The sequence below is a fragment of the Eriocheir sinensis genome, unplaced genomic scaffold (assembly GCF_024679095.1).
Source record: "Eriocheir sinensis breed Jianghai 21 unplaced genomic scaffold, ASM2467909v1 Scaffold879, whole genome shotgun sequence".
Taxonomy (NCBI): domain Eukaryota; kingdom Metazoa; phylum Arthropoda; class Malacostraca; order Decapoda; family Varunidae; genus Eriocheir; species Eriocheir sinensis.
In genome coordinates this window covers 78,870-99,244 of record NW_026112251.1, presented here as the reverse complement: position 1 = coordinate 99,244, position 20,375 = coordinate 78,870, and the positions used below count along the sequence as shown (strand labels likewise).

Here is a 20,375-nt window from a genome sequence, read left to right as displayed (position 1 = left end):
TTAGGTACCCTTTGCAAAGTTCAGAGTAAAAACTAAGCGAGAAATATCACATTTTCCATGCACGTCGACACAACACCCATACGTATGAATTACTGTTCCATTAGCCTAGCCTAACTCGATTTCACGAATCAGGTTAGAGTAAGAAAACAGCAATTCATAAGATTGGATGTTGAGGGAAAGGTCAAAAGAAGAAGAGGAAGAAGACCTTGCTCCGCGATGCAGTGGTTACCGTGCATAGCTCCGTTATAAGGCCTCAAGAAGAGTAAGAAGATCTAGATGCTAGAATTCGGAAAGGGGTCATATGGGGTGTCGAGTAGGGGGTTAATGGGGTCAGTAAACTGCGTGGTGATAATTAGAGGGGATGGGGGTTCATGATAATGTGGGGGGGGCTAATGGGAGTAGGTGGAATTCGTAATTAGGTCATGTTCGGTATCGAATAAGGGGTAAATGGGGTCAGTAAATTGCGTGGTGATAATTAAAGGGGGGGGGGGTAAACGGTAATTGGGGAGGGCCAATGGGAGTAGGTGAAACTCGAAATTAGGTCATGTGAGGTTTCGAATACTGGGTAAATGGGGTCAGTAAATTGCGTGGTGATAATCAGAGGGGGCGGGGGGTACAGGTAAGGAGGGGGCTATTGGGAGTAGGTGGAATTCGTAATTAGGTCATGTTCGGTGTCAAATAGGGAGTAAATGGGGTCAGTAAATTGCGAGGTGATAATTAAAGGGGGCGGTGGTGAAAAGTAATGGTGGGGGCTAATGGGAGTAATTGGAATTCGAAAATAGGTCCAGTCAGGTGTCGAATAGGGAATAAATCTGGTCAGTAATTTGCGTGGTGATAATTAAAGGAAGATGAGGTTGATGATAATGGGGGGGGGCTAATGGGAGTAGGTGGAATACGGAAATGGCTTCATTTTATTTTATTTTTTTATAAAAATAGCCTCATGATATACATCGTAAAATAACAATAACTCCATTAGTGTTCATCGTAAGGCAATTCTGAAAGTACCGTTCGATTCGGCGGACGTTTCTGCATGGGGTAGGTGCCATTTCAAAGTTCATACTAAAAACTAAGTGATTAAATTCATCTTTTCTTATTCGCAAAGGGGACCACACCCCCAAACACCGTTAATTTTGCCTGGGGCGTTGATTTCAGACCATGAACGGCTTCCTCATCCTTTTCTACATAAGATGAAATGCCTCTGGGAAATAGAATAAGGAATGAATGCAGTTTCTTTTCTGTAAAACAAAAAAATCCCCGAACATTCCTGATAGTTATATGCAAATATATCCGTTAGTTTTTATCTTAAAGCAATTCTGAGTGTACCATTCGATTCGTCGGAGTTTTCAGCATCGATTAGGTAGCGTTTGCAAAGTTCAGATTAAAAACTAAGCGAGAAATATGACATTTTTTATACACGTCGACACAACACCCATACTTATGAATTGCTGCTCCCTTAGCCTAACCTAACTCGATTTCACGCGTTAGGTTAGAGTAAGAAAACAGCAATTCATAAGATTGGGAGTTGTTTGATGGGTCAAAAGAAGAAGAGGAAGAGCACCTTGTTCCACGATGCAGTGGTTACCGTGCATAGCTCCGTTATAAGGACTCAAGAGGAGGAAGAAGATATAGATGCTAGAATTCGGAAATAGGTCATATGGGGTGTCGAGTAGGAGGTTAATGGGGTCAGTAAATTGTATGGAGATAATTAGATAGCGCGGGGGGTCATGATAATGTGGGGGGGGGGGGCTAATTAGAGTAATTGGAATTCGTAATTAGGTCATGTTCGTTATCGAATTAAGGGTATATGGGTCAGTAAATTGCGTGGTGATAATTAAAGTGGGCGGGGGTTAACGGTAATTGGGGGGGGCTTATGGGAGTAAGTAAAACTCAAAAATAGGTCATGTGAGGTGTCGAATACTGGGTAAATGGGGTCAGTAAATTGCTTGGTGATAATTAAAGGGGGCGGGGATGAAAAGTAATGGGGGGGCTAAAGGGAATAGGTGGAATTCGAAAATAGGCCATGTCAGCTGTCGAATAGGGAATAAATCGGGTCAGTAATTTACGTGGTAATAATTAAAGGGGGATGACGTTGATTGTAATAGGGGGTTGCTAATGGGAGTAGGTGGAATACGGAGATGACTTCATTTTATTTATTTAGATAAAAAAAAAGCGTAATAAAATACATCGTGAAATGACAATACCTCCAATAGCGATCATCGTAAAGCAATTCTGAAAGTACCATTCGATTCGGCGGACGTTTCTGCATGGGGTAGGTGCCCATTTCAAAGTTCATACTAAAAACTAAGCGATAAAATTCATCTTTTCTTGTTTTTCGCAAAGGGGTCCATACCCCCAAACACAGTTAATTTTGCCTGGGGCGTTGATATCAGGCCATGAACTGCTTCCTCATCCTTTTATACATAAGATGAAATGCCTCTGGGAAATAGAAAAAGGAATAAAAGTTGTTTTTTTTCTGTAAATCAAAAAAATCCCCGAACATTCCTGATAGTTATATGCAAATATACCCGTTAGTTTTTATCTTAGAGCAATTCCGTGTGTACCATTCGATTCGTCGGAGTTTTCTGCATCGATTAGGTACCCTTTGCAAAGTTCAGAATAAAAACTAAGCGAGAAATATCATATTTTCCATATACGTCGACACAACACCCATACATATGAATTGCTGCTCCATTAGCCTAACCTATCTTGATTTCACGAGTTAGGTTAGAGTAAGAAAACAGCAATTCATAAGATTGGATGTTGTGGGATGGGTCAAAAGAAGAAGAGGAAGAAGAACTTGCTCCGTAATGCAGTGGTTACTGTGCATAGCTCCGTTATAAGGCCTCTAGAAGAGAAAAAAGATCAAGATGCTAGAATTTGGAAATAGGTTATATGGGGTGTCGAGTAGGGGGTTAATGGGGTCGGTAAATTGCGTGGCGATAATTACAGGGGGCGGGAGATCATGATAATGGGGGAGGGGGGGTAATGGGAGTAGGTGGAATTCGTAATTAGGTCATGTTCGATATCAAATATATGGTAAATGGGGTCAGTAAATTGCGTGGTAATAATTAAAGGGGGCGGGGATAAAAAGTAAATGGGGGGGGGGCTATTGGGAGTAGATGAAACTCGAAATAAGGTCATTAGAGGTGTCGAATACTGGGTAAAAGGGGTCAGCAAATTGCGTGGTGATAATCAGAGGGTAAAGGGGGGGGGTATTGGGAGTAGGTGGAACTCGTAATTAGGTCATGTTCGGTGTTGAATAGTTAGTAAATGGCGCCAGTAAATTGCGTGGTGATAGTTAAATGGGGCGGGGGTGAAAAGTAATGGGTGGGGGGGCAAATGGGAGTAGGTGAAATTAGGAAATAGGTCATCTGAGGTGTCGAAGAGGGAATAAATCGGGACAGTAATTTGCGTGGTGATAATTAAAGGGGGATGAGGTTGATGGTAACGAGGGGGGGGGGGGGGGCTAATGGGAGTAGGTGGAATACGGAAATGGCTTCATTTTATTTTTTTTATATAAAAATAGCCTAATAAAATATATCGTAAAATGACAATAACTCCATTAGCGTTCTTCGTAAAGCAATTCTGAAAGTACCATATAAATCGGCGGACGTTTCTCCATGGGGTAGGTGCCCATTTCAAAGTTCATACTAAAAACTAAGCGAAAAAATTCATCTTTTCTTTTTTTTCGCACAAGGGACCACACCCCCAAACGCCGCTAATTTTCCGCCAAACACCATTAATTTTTCCTGGGCCTTGCTTTCAGGCCATGAACAGCTTCCTCATCCTTTTCTACATAAGATGAAATGCCTCTGGGAAATAGAAAATGGAATAAAAGAGGTTTTTTCTGTAAATCAAAAAATTCCCCGATCATTCCTGATAGTTATATGCAAATATATCCGTTAGTTTTTATCTTAAAGCAATTCTGAGTGTACCATTCGATTCGTCGGAGTTTTCAGCATCGATTAGGTACCCTTTGCAAAGTTCAGAGTAAAAACTAACCGAGAAATATCACACTTCCATACACGTCGTCACAACACCCATACTTATGAATTGCTGGGTGTTGTGTGATGGGTCAAAAGAAGAAGAGGAAGAAGACCTTGCTCCGCGATGCAGTGGTTACCGTGCATAGCTCCGTTATAAGGCCTCAAGAAGAGAAAGAATAACTAGATGCTACAATTCGGAAATAGGTCATATGGGGTGTCGAGTCGAGGGATAAAAGGGTCAGTAAATTGCGTGGTGATAATGAGATTGGGCGGGGGTTCATGATAATGTGGGGGGGCTAATGGGAGTAATTGGAACTCGTAATTAGATCATGCTCGGTATCGAATAAAGGGTGATTGGGGTCAGCAAATTGAGTGGTGATAATTAAAGGGGGCGGGGGTTAACGGTAATTGGGGGGTGCTAATGGGAGTAAGTAAAACTCAAAAATAGGTCATGTGAGGTGTCGAATACTGGGTAAATGGGGTCAGTAAAATGTGGGGTGATGATCAGAGGGGGCCCCCCGCCCCCTCTGATCATCACCCCACATTTTACTGACCCCATTTATCGTTAAGATAAGAGGAGGGGGCTATTGGGAGTAGGTGGAATTCGTAATTAGTTCATGTTCGGTGTCCAATAGGGAGTAAATGGGGTCAGTAAATTGCGTGGTGATAGTTTAAAGGGGTGGAGATGAAAAGTAAGGTGGGGGGGTTAATGGAAATAGGTGTAATTCGAGAATAGGTCATCTCAGGGGTCGAATAGGGAATAAATCAGGTCAGTAATTTGCGTGGTGATAATTAAGGTGGGATGAGGTTGATGGTAATGGGGTGGGGGGGGGGTTATGGGAGTAGGTGGAATACGGAAATAGCTTCATTTTATGTTTTTAAATAAAAATAGCCTTCTTAAAATACATCGAAAAATTACAATAACTTCATTAGTGTTCATCGTAAAGCAATTCTGAAAGTACCATTCGATTCGGCGGACGTTTCTGCATGGGGTAGGTACCCTTTTTAAGGTTCATACTAAAAACTAAGCGATAAAATTCATCTTTTCTTGTTTTTCGCAAAGGGGACCATACCCCCAAACACCGTTAATATTGCCTGGGGCGTTGATTTCAGGCCATGAACAGCTTCCTCATTTTTTTCTACATAAGATGTAATGCCTCTGGGAAATAGAAAAAGGAATAAAAACGAGTTTTTTTTGTAAATCAAAAAAATCCCCGAACATTCCTGATAGTTATATGCAAATATACCCGTTACTTTTTATCTTAGAGCAATTCTGAGTGTTCCATTCAATTCGTCGGAGTTTTCTGCATCGATTAGGTACGCTTTGCAAAGTTCAGAGTAAAAACTTAGCGAGAAATATCACATTTTCCAAACACGTCGACAGAACACCCATACTTATGAATTGCCGTTCCATTAGCCTAGCCGATTTCACGCGTTAGGCTAGAGTAAGAAAACAGCAATTCATAAGATTGGGTGTTATGGGATGGGTCAAAAGAAGAAGAGGAAGAGGACCTTGCTCCGCAATGCAGTGGTTACTGTGCATAACTCCGTTATAAGGACTCAAGAGGAGGAAGAAGGTCTAGATTTTAGAGTTCGGAGATAGGTCATATGGGGTGTCGAGTAGGGGGTTAATGGGGTCAGTAAATTGCGTGGTGATAATTAGAGGGGGCGGATTTTCATTATAATGTGGCGGGGGTTAAAGGGAGTAATTGGAATTTGTAGTTAGGTCATGTTTGGAATCGAAAAAGTGGTAAATGGGGTCAGTAAATTGCGTGGTGGTAATTAAATGGGGCGGGGGTTAACAATAATTCGAGGGGGACTAATGGGTGTAAGTGAAACTCGAAACTAGGTCATGTGAGGTGTCGAATACTGGTTATATGGGGTCAGTAAATTGCGTGGTGATAATCAGAAAGAGCGGGAGGTTAGGGTAAGGAGGTGGTGCTATTTGGAGTAGGTGGAATTCGTAATTAGGTCAAGTTCGGTGTCGAATAGTGAGTAAATGTAGTCAGTAAATTGCGTGGTGATAATTAAAGGGGGTAAGGGGTGAAAAGTAATTGGGGGGGCTAATGGGAATAGGTGGAGTTCGAAAATAGGTCATGTCAGGTGCCGAAAACGGATTATATCTCGTCAGTAATTTACGTGGTGATAATTAAGGGGGTGATGAGGTTGATGGTAATGGGGGGGGGCTAATGGGAGTAGGTGGAATACGGAAATGACTTCATTTTATTTTTTTATATAAAAATAGCGTTATAAATACATCGTAAAATGACAATAACTCCATTAGCGTTCATCGTAAAGCAATTCTGAAAGTACCATATGATTCGGCGGACGTTTCTGCATGGGGTAGGTGCCCATTTCAAAGTTCATAGTAAAAACTAAGCGATAAAATTAATCTTTTCTTGTTTTTCGCAAAGGGGACCATACCCCCAAACACCGTTAATTTTGCTTGGCGCGTTGATTTCAGGCCATGAACGGCTTCCTCATCCTTTTCTACATAAGATGAAATGCCTCTGGGAAATAGAAAAAGGAATAAAAGCGTTTTTTTCTGTAAATCAAAAAAATCTCCGAACATTCCTGATAGTTATATGCAAATATATCCGCTAGTTTTTATCTTAGAGCAATTCTGAGTGTACCATTTGATTCGTCGGAGTTTTCTGCATCGATTAGGTACCCTTTGCATAGTTCAGATTAAAAACTGATCGAGAAATATCACATTTTCCATACACGTCGACACAACACCCATACTTATGAATTTCTGTTCCATTAGCCTCCTAACTCGATTTCACGAGTTAGGTTAGAGTAAGAAAACAGCAATTCATAAGATTGGGTGTTGTTTGATGGGTCAAAGGAAGAAGAGGAAGAAGACCTTGTTCCGCGATGCAGTGGTTACCGTACATAGCTCCGTTATAAGGACTCAAGACGAGGAAGAAGATCTAGATGCTAGAATTCGGAAATAGGTCATATGGGGTGTCGAGTAGGAGGTTAATGGGGTCAGTAAATTGCGTGGTGATAATTTGAGGGAATGGGGGTTCATGATAATGTGGGGGGGGCTAATGTGAGTAGGTGGAATTCGTAATTAGGTCATGTTCGGTATCGAATAAGGGGTAAATGGGGTCAGTAAATTGCGTTGTGATAATTAGAGGGGGCGGGGGTTCATGATAATGTAGAAAGGCTTATAAGAGTAGGTGGAATTCGTAATTAGGTCATGTTCGGTATCGAATAAGGGGTAAATTAGGTCAGTAAATTGCATGGTGATATTTAAAGGGGGCGGGGGCTAACGGTAATGGGGGGGGGGCTAATGGGAGTAGGTAAAACTCGAAAATAGGTCATGTGAGGTGTCGAATACTGGTTAAATGGGGTCAGCAAATTGCGTGGTGATAATCAGAGGGGGCGGACGGTTAGGGTAAGGAGGGAGGGGGCTATTTGGAGTAGCTGGAATTCGTAATTATGTCATGTTCGGTGTCGAATAGGGATTAAATGGGGTCAGTAAATTGCGTGGTGATAATTAAAGGGGGTGGGAATGAAAAGTAATTTGGGGGCTTAAGGAAATAGGTGGAATTCGAAAATAGGTCACGTCAGGTGTCGAATAGGGAATAAATCGGGTCAGAAATTTGCGTGGTGATAAATAAAGGGGGATGAGGTTGATCGTAATGGGGGGGGCTTATGGGAGTAGGTGGAATATGGAAATGGCTTCATTTTGTTTCATTTTTATGAAAATAGCCTAATAATATACATCGTAAAATGACAATAACTCCATTAGCGTTCATCGTAAAGCAATTCTGAAAGCACCGTTCGATTCAGCGGACGTTTCTGCATGGGGTAGGTGCCCATTTCAAAGTTCAAACTAAAAACTATACCATAAAATTCAATCTTTACTGTTTTTCGCAAGGGGGACCATACCCCCAAACACCGTTAATTTTGCCTGGGGCGTTGATTTCAGGCCATGAACGGCTTCCTCATCCTTTTCTACATAAGATGAAATGCCTCTGGGAAATAGAAAAAGAAATAAAAGCGGTTTTTTTCTCTACATCAACTACTACTACTACTACTACTACTACTACTACTACTACTACTACTACTACTACTACGTACTACTACTACTACTACTATATACTACTACAGGTGTTATAAGGTGAAAACAGATGTCATTATGTTTAAAAAGTAATTTATTATGACCTTTACATATCCATGCATTGACCTCAAGTTTATAATATATTCGAGGTCAAGGTTGATGTGTGTAGTTTACATGTAGGGACAAGCTGGCTAAGTACAGCTTGACCCCTGACCCCCAAGATGAGCTGACGCGCAGGAATAGTTATAAGTCTACCCTCGTAAGACAGCATTTTTGAGGATATCAGTGCATTCAGTCAGTTAGTTATTCAGTCAGCCAGTCAGTGACAGTCAGTCCATCCGTTAAGAAAGTCAGTCAGTCTCACACACACACACACACACACAGAGAGAGAGAGAGAGAGAGAGAGAGAGAGAGAGAGAGAGAGAGAGAGAGAGAGAGAGAGAGAGAGAGAGAGAGAGAGAGAGAGATTCAGATTCAGAAGTTTATTTCCAATGGTTATTCTTCACATTTATACAATAAAGCACATGAGTATATAAGTACATAGTAGCTACATCCTGTCCTGCCTTTATCTACGGCAAGGAGTCTAATTTTAAAATAGATGTGCAATAAAAATATTAAAATTAAAAGAGAAATAAAATACATTGAAATACATTAATAAAAGACTAAAAAAGACTACATATTGAACTGGTCACTAAAAAGATATTGGCGCAATTGCTTCTTAAAAGATGGTAAGGATTGTGCATTCCTTATCGAGAGAGGGAGGCTGTTCCAGAGTGTTGGTGCAGCCACAAGCATGGGTCTTGCCCCTGTATTGGTGCGTGCCTTGGGGACGTGCAGCTGATGCTGCTGTCTGGTAGGAACAGTACTCATGTCACTCACATATGGCAAATAAAACAAATAGCTCCTTACGTTTCCCTTTAAGATGTTATAGGTCATTACGCCTAGTTCGTACTCGTATTTTTTGTTTACCTTCAGCCAACCGAGTTCCTTTAAGAATGGTGTCACATGGTCACGTTTGGCGCCACCACCCAGTGCAACTTTTGCAGCATAGTTTTGCAATTTTTGAATTTGTTGCATGTGTGTTTTATTAGCGGTGCCCCATATTTTTATTCCATAATTAATTATGCTTAATACAAGCGATTGTACAGCTGTAATTCTTGCCTTTTTGCTAAAGTTCTCTTTTATACGATTTATATACATAATGGTACTAAAAATCTTACTACTTATTTTGTTTATGTGCGTATCAAAAGTCAAGTGAGCGTCAAAATATACACCCAAGTTCTTCAGGGAGGTGCTGGGGATGATGTTACTATCATCAACCTGTAGGTGGATGTTTTGTGGGATCCGGGATGTCATTCCCCGACTTCCAATAAACATGCACTGGGTTTTCTTTTCGATTTTAATAAAGTTTCCTCTCCTCTGCTAATTAGGTCTTGAATTCTGTCTATGTTTCCCGTGTGTATAAACTGTGTGTCATCCGCATACTGGATGACGAGGCAATCGGAGACGTATTGTGAGAGGTCATTTACGTACATTAAAAATAAGATAGGCCCGAGCACTGATCCCTGAGGAACTCCATAGGAGACGTCTGATTTATCTGAAATATGTTTGTCGATACGGACAGACTGAGTTCTATCACGAAGGTAATCACTAAACCAAAATGTATCTATTCTCAGTTCCTTTAGTTTGTTCAGTAACATTTGATGATTGACACTGTCAAATGCTTTTGACAAATCGCACAAAGTAACTAAGGATAAGTTACCATTATCAATGTTCTTATAAAGTTTATTTGATAGTGTCAGTAGAGCGCTTTCAGTAGACAGTGCAGCTCTAAAGCCGTGTTGTGTGTTATTAAGGAGATGGTTTCCTTCAAGATGTTGGATTAGCTGAGCTGTTACAACTTTCTCCAGGATTTTAGAGACAATGGGCAGAAGTGATATTGGTCTATAGTCTTTTGGGTCGCTTGTATCTCCGCCTTTAAAAATAGGGACGACTACTGAGTGTTTCCATGGTGACGGGAATGTTCCAGTTGTTATTGAGGTATTTATAATGCATGTTAAGTACGTTATTATAACTGGCAAAGATTCTTTTAAGAAGCGCGTTTGAATGCCATCTGAGCCATGTGCGGAAGAGTTTTTCAGTTGTTTCAGTACTAGTATAATAGTCTGGGAATCAGTTGGTTGAGGTCTGAACATATCACATGTTGGGTTTATGGTGTCACATGCATTGAGTTGTGATTCATTGTCATGATTTAATAAGTTTTGACGTGATTTATCAAAAGTTTCTTTCCCAACATTTGCAAAATATCTATTAAATCTATTAATTTCATCACTGATTGTTTTTTCGTCTTCTAAGAGTAGTGGACAGGTTGTATTTTTGTTACTTGGTACGAGTTGTTTCAACGTGTTCCATATAGCACTACTATTCCCTCTGTCATCCTCTAGTTTTTTATTGTAATATTCCGACTTGGATTTGTTGATCAATTGCTTTACTTGTTTCTTTAGTTCCTTATATTTCACTTGGAGAGCTGTGTTATATCTGTCATTCTTAAGGAGTGTGTGTGTGGTGTTCCTCTCCAGCATCTTAGCTCGTAAGTCATGAGTGATCCATGGAGCGGTGGGCCTCTTTACTTCCCTAGTCACTAAAGGGGCACACACATTAAGACATTTGTTGAAACATTCAGTGAATATGTTAACCTGTGTTTCGGTATTGTCAGTGGCAAACATCTTGTTTAAATTAGCACTCTCCTGATAAAGAAAGTTACACAAAAATTCTGGCGAATATCTTCTTAGTTCACGAAAAGTTTTTACAGTAGGTGCACGCTTGGCCTTTCGTAAGTTAATAGTTACAGTGATCAGTTCATGGTCAGCCACATGGCATGGAAGTGTGTTAGAAACTATTACAGAATGAGGTTTGTTGGTTACAATTAAGTCTAACAGTGTGGCAGAGCTGGAAGTAATCCTCGTGGGTTTGGAAATTACTTGAGTTAGTTTTGCATTTGCAATAATTTGTTTCAGCTTACTGCTGTTTAATAAAAAATCATCATTAAAATCCCCTAAAATATAAAAATCCTTACCTTTTAAAATGACACATTTTAAAACATCAGATATATAGTCATATGTACAAGAAAGTGACTTGGGGTGTCGGTAAAGGCACCCGATAATGACTGTAGGAAACTCACAGCTTTGAACTGCCAGCCACACGCCTTCCACACCCTGTGGTCTTACTGCGTCAAAGTGTACAGGAGTAGCCTTGTAAATATCTCTTATATAGATGCAAACACCTCCACCCCTACCCTTGTCACACCTAAAAATGTTATAGTTAGGAATATCAATATATTCGTTAGGAGTTTCAGGTGATAACCACGTTTCACTTACGCATAATACATCAGTGTTTCTCTCTTTGATCAGAAAGTCTATCTCATCCTTGTTAGCCATAATACTCTGTGCATTAACATGGTCTATTTTTACTTTGTCCGTTTCACTCACAGATCTGGTGGCCCTGCCTTCTTTGCCGTATTCCTTTTGATTGTGGTGGTGACACAACCTCTGCTTATGCCCTAGTCGATGACATAAACCACATCTCAGTCTGTAATCAAACCTAAAATTAGCTTGCCGATGGTTGTGCTCGCCACAATTGTAACACCCGTGCCTGTAGTTTGTGTGCGTATACGCGCCCGGTGTGTAGTTGTGTGAGGTGTGCGGCGCATGGCGCTGGTGAGGGGGGAGGACTCTCGCTTGGACGTGATGTTCAGCCTCGTGTCGGTCTTGTGGAGTACTGGCGTAGTGTTCGGTCCTTAGATCCTCCCATCTTGTTTGCGGCTCCTCCTCCATGCTGCGAGGTGGGTTGTTTCGAACAGCAGAGAGAGAGAGAGAGAGAGAGAGAGAGAGAGAGAGAGAGAGAGAGAGAGAGAGAGAGAGAGAGAGAGAGAGAGAGAGAGAGAGAGAGAGAGAGAGAGAGAGAGAGAGAGAGAGAGAGAGAGAGAGAGAGAGAGAGAGAGAGAGAGAGAATTATAGAAGCCATGAAGAGTTTTCTGGCAAAGATGTGGTGTGCAAGAAATAGGGAATTGGAAGATTTGTAATGGATACTGCTTGTTGTTTTATTTATTACAGGCTGTGCCGATACGAAGGCCTGACTCTCCAACGGGTCACCTGTACAGCAAGAGCAAGAACAAGACCGCTAGCCCGCCTCGGCCCCTCAACCCGCCCAAAAGCTCCCTCCATGGCCTCCTGCAGGGCTTGAGGTGGTCAGGCTCCCCACACTGCTGCCCCACGCAGTGCCAGGGCAGTGCCACACCTGTAAGCTGCGGCGCCATGCCCGGACTGAGGGCGCCGCTGGACTGTGAGTGTTTGACCTTATTTTGAAGCTACTATTTGACCATCGCAGGAACTATTACGTTTCATTAGTCTTCATTAATGAATGAGTGCCTCAAGTCATTGTTTTGGCTCTAGGGTGCCGCATATAACCTATTCCCAAAGCTTAAAAAGGAGGTCAATCAGGTCACCAAATTACTCCAGAATCACACCCAACACTCACTGAATTGCATCAGAATCACACCCAACACATTGAATTCCTCCAGAATCACACCCAACACACCGAATTACACAACAATCACATCCAACACACACTGAATTGCTTCAGAATCACACCCAACACACTGAATTACTCTAGAATTACACCCAGCACACACTCAAACACACATCATTGCCAGTTAGCTTTGTGAACTGATTCTGGATCTATATTATAATGCGGCGGGCAGCTGTCAGTTGCATGAAATGCATATTTGTGTTGGCTGTTCGGGGGACCGGGGAGCCGAGTGTCCAGGGGAGGGAAGTGAAGGAAGTGTAATTGTTAGTGTTGGTGTGTTGTGGTGACAAGTGAGTGTGTATTGCTTTTCTGAATGAGTCTATTGTACCGCAGTCTGTAGAGAGGGAGGCTGTTCCAGTGGTGTATGATGCGTGGAAAGTTACTTGTTACTTGTGTTTCTTATTTATCTGGTCCCACTTCCGCCGAAGTGCTCTGCAGGACCCACGTATTTAATTCATTAAATTTTCAATATTGATCACAACCTATATGCCATGTTAATTGTCAATGTTTCCATGTCAAACCATCAGAGAACAGAAATGTTTTTAGTTCTTTCTTAAATTTGGAGATATCCTTTGTTCTTCTAATGTCACACTACTGCTTGTATGCGTCAGTGTTAGTGTGATATGTTTGGTGTTTATGGATGTGTGTGTTACTCAGTACGTTGGCTGTTTGCGCTGTGTAGGCTAGGTACGTGCGTGGGTCAATGTGAGTGTTTGTGATCTCGTACATAAGTCTGTGTGCTTGTGAAGAGGTTTCTTTGGCCGATGACCTAACCTAGCCTATTATCTATATCTATTATCAGGTGTCGAATAGGGAATAAATCGGTTCAGTAATTTGCGTGGTGATAATTAAAGGGGGATGAGGTTGATGGTAATGGGGAGGAGGAGGTTAATGTGAGTAGCTGGAATACGGAAATGGCTTCATTTTTTTTTTTTAATAGCCTAATAACATACATCGTAAAATGACAATAACTCCATTAGCGTTCATCGTAAGGCAATTCTGAAAGTACCATTCGATTCGGCGGACGTTTCTGCATGGGGTAGTTGCCCATTTCATAGTTCATACTAAAAACTAAGCGATAAAATTCATCTTTTCTTCTTATTCGCAAAGGGGACCATACCCCCTAACACCGTTAATTTTGCCTGGGGCGTTGATTTCAGGCCATGAACGGCTTCCTCATCCTTTTCTACATAAGATGAAATGCCTCTGGGAAATAGAAAAAGGAATAAAAGCGGTTTTTTTTCTGAAGATAAAAAAAATCCCCGAACATTCCTGATAGTTATATGCAAATATATCCGTTACTTTTTATCTTCGATCAATTCATAAGATTGGGTGTTGTGGGATGAGTCAAAAGAAGAAGAGGAAGAAGACCTTCTTCCGCAATGCAGTGGTTACCGTGCATAGCTCCGTTATAAGGCCTCAAGAAGAGGAAGAAGGTCTAGATTTTAGAATTCGGAAATAGGTCATATGGGGTGTCAAGTAGGGGGTTAATGTAATCAGTAAATTGCGTGGTGATAATTAGAGGGGGCGGAGGTTCATGATAATGGGGGGGGGGCTAATGGGAGTAATTGGAATTCGTAGTTAGGGCATGTTCGGTATCGAAAAAGGGGTAAAAGGGGTTAGTAAATTGGGTGGAGATAATTAAAGGGGGCGGGGGTGAAAAGTAATGGGGGGCGTTAATTGGAATAGGTGGAATTCGAAAATAGGTCATGTCAGGTGTCGAATAGGGAATAAATCGGGTCAGTAATTTGCGTGGTGATAATTAAATGGGGATGAGGTTGATGGTAATGGGTGGGGTCTAATGGGAGTAGGTGGAATACGGAAATGACTTCATTTTATTTTTTTATATAAAAATAGCCTAGTAAAATACATCGTAAAATGACAATAACTCTATTAGCGTCCATCGTAAGGCAATTCTAAAAGTACCGTTCGATTCGGCGGACGTTTCTGCATGGGGTAGGTGCCCATTTCAAAGTTCATACTAAAAACTAAGCGATAAAATTCATCTTTTCTTGTATTTCTCAGAGGGGACCATGCCCCCAAACACCGATAATTTTGCCTGGGGCGTTGATTTCAGGCCATGAACGGCCTCCTCATCCATTTCTACATCAGATGAAATGCCTCTGGGAAATAGAAAAAGGAATAAAAGCGGGTTTTTTTCTGTAAATCAAAAAAATCCAGGAACATTCCTGATAGTTATATGCCAATATACCCGTTACTTTTTATCTTAGAGCAATTCTGAGTTTACCATTCGATTTCTCGGAGTTTTCTACATCGATTAGGTACCCTTTGCAAAGTTCAGAGTAAAAACTAAGCGAGAAATATCACATTTTCCATACACGTCGACACAGCACCCATACTTATGGATTGCTGTTCCATTAGCCTAGCCTAGTTCGATTTCACGAGCTACGTTAGAGTAAGAAAACAGCAATTCATTAGATTGGGTGTTGTGGGATGGGTCAAAAAAAGAAGAGGAAGAAGATCTTGCTCCGCGATGCAGTGGTTACCGTGCATAGCTCCGTTATAAGGCCTCAAGAAGAGGAAGAAGGTCTAGATTTTAGAATTAGGAATTAGCTCATATGGGGTGTCGAGTAGAGGGTTAATGGGGTCAGTAAATTGCGAGGTGATAATTAGAGGGGTGGAGGTTCATAATAATGTGTGGGGGGCTAATGGGAGTAATTAGAAATCGTAATTAGGTCAAGTTCGGTATCGAATAAGGGGTAAATGGGGTCAGTAAATTCCGTTGTGATAATTAAAGGGGGCGGGGTTTAACGGTAATTGGGGGGGGGGCTAATGGTATTAGGTAAAACTCAAAAATAGGTCATGTAAGGTGTCGAATACTGGGTAAATGGGGTCAGTAAATTGTGGGGTAATGATCAGAGGGGGCAGGGGGTTAGGAAAAGGGGAGGGGGCTATTGAGATTAAGTGGAATTTGTAATTAGGTCATGCTCGGTGTCGAATAGGGAATAAATAGGTTCAGTAAATTGCGTGGTGATACTTAAAAGGGGCGGGGATGAAAAGCAATGGGGGGGCTTATGGGAATAGGTGGAATTCGAGAATACGTCATCTAATGTGTCGAATAGGGAATAAATCGGGTCAGTAATTTGCTTGGTGATAATTAAAATGGGATAAGGTTGATGGTAATGAGCGGGGGGGGCTAATGGGAGTAGATGGAATACAGAAATGACTTCATTTTATTTTTTTCATATAAAAATAGCCTAATAAAGTACATCGTAAAATAACAATAACTCCATTAGCTTTCATCGTAAAGCAAATCTGAAAGTACCATTCGATTCGGCGGACGTTTCTGCATGGGGTAGTTGCCCATTTCATAGTTCATACTAAAAACTAAGCGATAAAATTCATCTTTTCTTCTTATTCGCAAAGGGGTCCATACCCCCTAACACCGTTAATTTTGCCTGGTGCGTTGATATCAGGCCATGAACTGCTTCCTCATTCTATTCTACATAAGATGAAATGCCTCTGGGAAATAGAAAAAGGAATAAAAGGTTTTTTTTTCTGTAAATCAATAAAATCACCGAACATTCCTGATAGTTAGAAGTAAATATACCCGTTAGTTTTTATCTTAAAGCAATTCTAAGTGTACCATTCGATTCGTCGGAGTTTTCTGCATCAATTAGGTACCCTTTCCAAAGTTCAGAATAAAAACTAGGCGAGAAATATCACATTTTCCATACACGTCGAGAAAACACCCATATTTATGAATTGCTGTTCCATTAGTCTAACCTAACTCGATTTGACGAGCTTAGGTTAGAGTAAGAAAACAGCAATTCATAAGATTGGGTGTTGTGGGATGGGTCAAAAGAAGAAGAAGAAGAAGACCGTGCAGTGTTTTTTTTTTTTTTTTTTTTTTTTTTTTACGTTGTTGCCTATTGCGCCGGTAGGCATCTTCCCGGTGTGGCCTGATGGTCGGCCCAAGGCTTCTTCCAGGTGGGGCCTGATGGTCGGCCCAGCCCGTTCTGGCGCAGCCGAGTGTTTATAGTGGCGCCATCTTGCATTGGCTCATGCTGCCCCCACGGAACTCGTACTTGATTCGCTTGGACGGCCTCCTCTAAAGTCCGGGTTGATGGGTGGTCTTCAGGACAGCATGTGGGTAGTTTTCAGCCACTCGGCGGTGACCGAAAAATCCGAGTGGTAGCGTGAGGATTCGAACCCGCGTCGTCCATCACGCGGCGAATGTGGGTCCAGTACGCTATCACTTCGGCCACCGCCTACCCATACTGTGCATAGCTCCGTTATAAGGCCTCAAGAAGAAGAAGAAGGTCTAGATTTTAGAATTCGGAAATAGGTCATATGGGGTGTCGAGTAGGGGGTTAATGGGGTCAGTAAATTGCGTGGTGATAATTAGAGGGGGCGGAGGCTCATGATAATAAGGGGGGGGGCTAATGGGAGTAATTGGAATTCGTATTTAGGTCATGTTCGGTATCGAATAATGGGTAAATGGGGTCAGTAAATTGCGTGGTGATAATTAAAGGGGGCGAGGGTTAACGGTAATTTGGGGGAGACTAAAGGGAGTAGGTGAAACTCGAAAATCTGTCATGTCAGGTGTCGAATAGGGATTAAATCGGGTCAGTAATCTACGTGGTGATAATTAAAGAGGGATGAGGTTTATGGTAATGGATGGGGTCAAATGGGAATAGGTGGAATACGGAAATGACTTCATTTTATTTTTTTATATAAAAATAGCCTAATAAAATACATCGTAAAATGACAATAACTCCTTTAGTGTTCATCGTTAACCCTTTCAGCGTGACAATAAGAGTTTCTCAGCCGCACCCCCTGTGTGCTATTAATTTTTTATTTTCAATCGGATGAATTAAAAAATCTAGGTATACACATTATTTTCTCCTTATTTTTCTGACCTTACCAATGTGGTCAACGATGCAATAACTTGTACGTGTCACACAGAGTGAAGTTGAAGTAACCGCGTTGAGTGACGTGCGCTGCCAGATGCTCGATAATGGAAAGATGCGCGGTGCCAGACGAACGATACACAGGAGAGGCTCCGTACACTAGTCAAACGAATGAATTATTCAGTGACACACACACACACACACACACAAGTGGCGTCTACATGATGGACTGTGCAGTGCTGCATTCCCTGGGCTGGTATGGGGGATGTGTGAGTGAACGTACACATGAGAGGGGAGGAATCCGTGCTCTGCCCCGCTGGCCACTGCACAAGGGGCTGCCGTCTCCGCTCGCCCGGAGGTGCTTTTGTGGTGCATTCTTTGAGTAGCGTGACACAGGCTGCTACAAAGTGCTCGCCCGCATCCATTCAGTCATGTTTTTACCCCCGACATAGAGAATAAAACAGCGCGAGAGCTACATCCTCCCTTCCAACTGGTGTTGCCTCCCGTGCGGCACGACCCACAAAATGCCACCCCTGTTGCCCTGCGCGCTCAGTGAGGCTCACCCCTCACTCGCCCATATTTGGTCTTCGAGGGTAGCGGGACGCGCACTGCAGCACACACACACACACACGTGTGTGTGTGTGTGTGTGACTGCACTCACCTCCAAGTACTGCTGTAGTGTGTTGCCGCGCCGCTACTAATCGTCATTAGTTTCCATTTTTCGTTCTGTTTATTTCGTTGCTGCCTCGCCCTCTTCTCAAGATAATCATCAATTATAGTACCGATAGCAGCGGTATGTTTTCATTTTTTCTTACTCATGGAGAGAGAGAGAGAGAGAGAGAGAGAGAGAGAGAGAGAGAGAGAGAGAGAGAGAGAGAGAGAGAGAGAGAGAGAGAGAGAGAGATGTGTGTCAAGGAGTAGCCTGGTGCGCACGCGCAAGAGAGAGAGAGAGAGAGAGAGAGAGAGAGAGAGAGAGAGAGAGAGATTCAACAGTATCTACCTTCTATATTCAGAAACTATTCAGAATATTGTGAGTCCTTGATACGAATATTGGTGTTGCCATCGTTTACTGATAATTTATATAATAAATAACTTATTACAGTATCCTACAGGTTATTGAAAACATATCAGCACCACAGGCTCCACAGCAATGGCCGAAGGACAAGAAGGATAATGATTGTCTCTTAGGTACTCACTAAAACAAAACAAAAAAAATTATTTACATACCATACATTACGAACTGAAGATGTCTTTCCTATTCTTGTATATAAAATACTGTCAATCCAACCCCCAACACACACACACACACACACACACACACACACACACACACACACACACACACACACACACACACATACACACACACACACACACTATACAATAATTTGTTTGTATTTGTATAACATACACAATTGCAAACTGAAGATGAACTGTCGTATTCTTGTGTAAATAAGATATCCTAATTTTTGGCACCTCACACACACACACACACACACACACACACACACACACACACACACACACACAGAGAGAGAGAGAGAGAGAGAGAGAGAGAGAGAGAGAGAGAGAGAGAGAGAGAGAGAGAGAGAGAGAGAGTTTTATATATATATATATAGAGAGAGAGAGAGAGAGAGAGAGAGAGAGAGAGAGAGAGAGAGAGAGAGAGAGAGAGAGATATAGATATAGACAGATAGATAGGTTGATAGATTGACATATATAGATATGTGTGTGTGTGGGGTGTTTTGTGTGTGTGTGTGTGTGTGTGTGTGTGTGTATATATATATATATATATATATATATATATAGAGAGAGAGAGAGAGAGAGAGAGAGAGAGAGAGAGAGAGAGAGAGAGAGAGAGAGAGAGAGAGATAGGTATGGATAGAGACATATAGATAGGTAGACAGATTGACAAATACAGATATGTGTGTGTAGGGTGTTGTGTGTTTGTATATATATATATATATATATATATATATATATATATATATATATATATATATATATATATATGTATATATATATATATATATATATATATATATATATATATACACACACACACACACATTGATCTATTTCATAAACAGAGGTAACTATTGTAGGAAGTTATTTACAAATTCTTGTAAACTTCTCGGTTTTAGTTTTTTTTTTTGTGTGTGTGTGTGTTACGATTGTCTCTGGTAAGAACTCACGCTTAGTCGGGTCGAAGGTGTGTGTGTGTGTGTGTGTGTGTGTGTGTGTGTGTGTGTGTGTGTGTGTGTGTGTGTGTGTGTGTAAAGCTTACTCCAGTACACATCAAGGTTGCTTCCTTAGAAGGTGGAACGTGTATGATACAGCCTGAAACACTCAGGTAGGCAAAGTGCAACACCACAGTCAGTGCACATCCACCTAGTAGTCTGGCGCCTTCTTTCACGCCTCACTGTGTGTGCACATACATGACACCTCCTACGAGCCTTGATCAGCGCCTCAGTTGAAGGTACTGGCGACGGGAAGTGTCGCTCAACCAGTCTCCGTGGGTTTGTAATTGCTGATGGCGTTCTTCCTGGTCTTGGTGCTGGAGCTGGTGTACTAAATTTTGCAATCATCTGTCTTATAACAGATTTGCTGAAATCTAAAAGTGGTGGCTTTTTTCCTGTTTTCACAAGGAACATGTAGTAAGAATTTAGTAGTGCAATATCCAAAATGTGAAAAAACAGCTTCTTGTACCACTTTAGAGATTTTCTCATGGAGCTAATGCTCGATACCATCATGTCTGCTATGTCTATTGAGCGCCCTTTTTGATTGTACTCCAGAACTGCCTCAGGCTTCTTTATGGTGTTTCCAGTGGCACGGTCTACTTTGTGTGTGTCTACC

At 41.6% G+C, this 20,375-nt stretch overlaps 1 protein-coding gene across 4 annotated transcripts in view; it reads left to right on the top strand.

The window, feature by feature from the left end:
- Positions 1 to 20,375, top strand: part of LOC126994798 (SH3 domain-binding protein 1-like) — an 80,509-nt gene that overhangs the window by 37,156 nt on the left and 22,978 nt on the right. For 3 of the 4 annotated variants that reach the window (XM_050854081.1, XM_050854077.1, XM_050854078.1), the window contains one exon: positions 12,171 to 12,399. In XM_050854081.1, coding sequence (XP_050710038.1) covers positions 12,372 to 12,399 — 28 coding nt within the window. In that variant the 5' untranslated portion in view covers positions 12,171 to 12,371. Of the gene's footprint in view, positions 1 to 10,830; positions 11,900 to 12,170; positions 12,400 to 20,375 lie in introns of those variants that run through there. The other variant, XM_050854079.1, reaches the window with a different exon arrangement.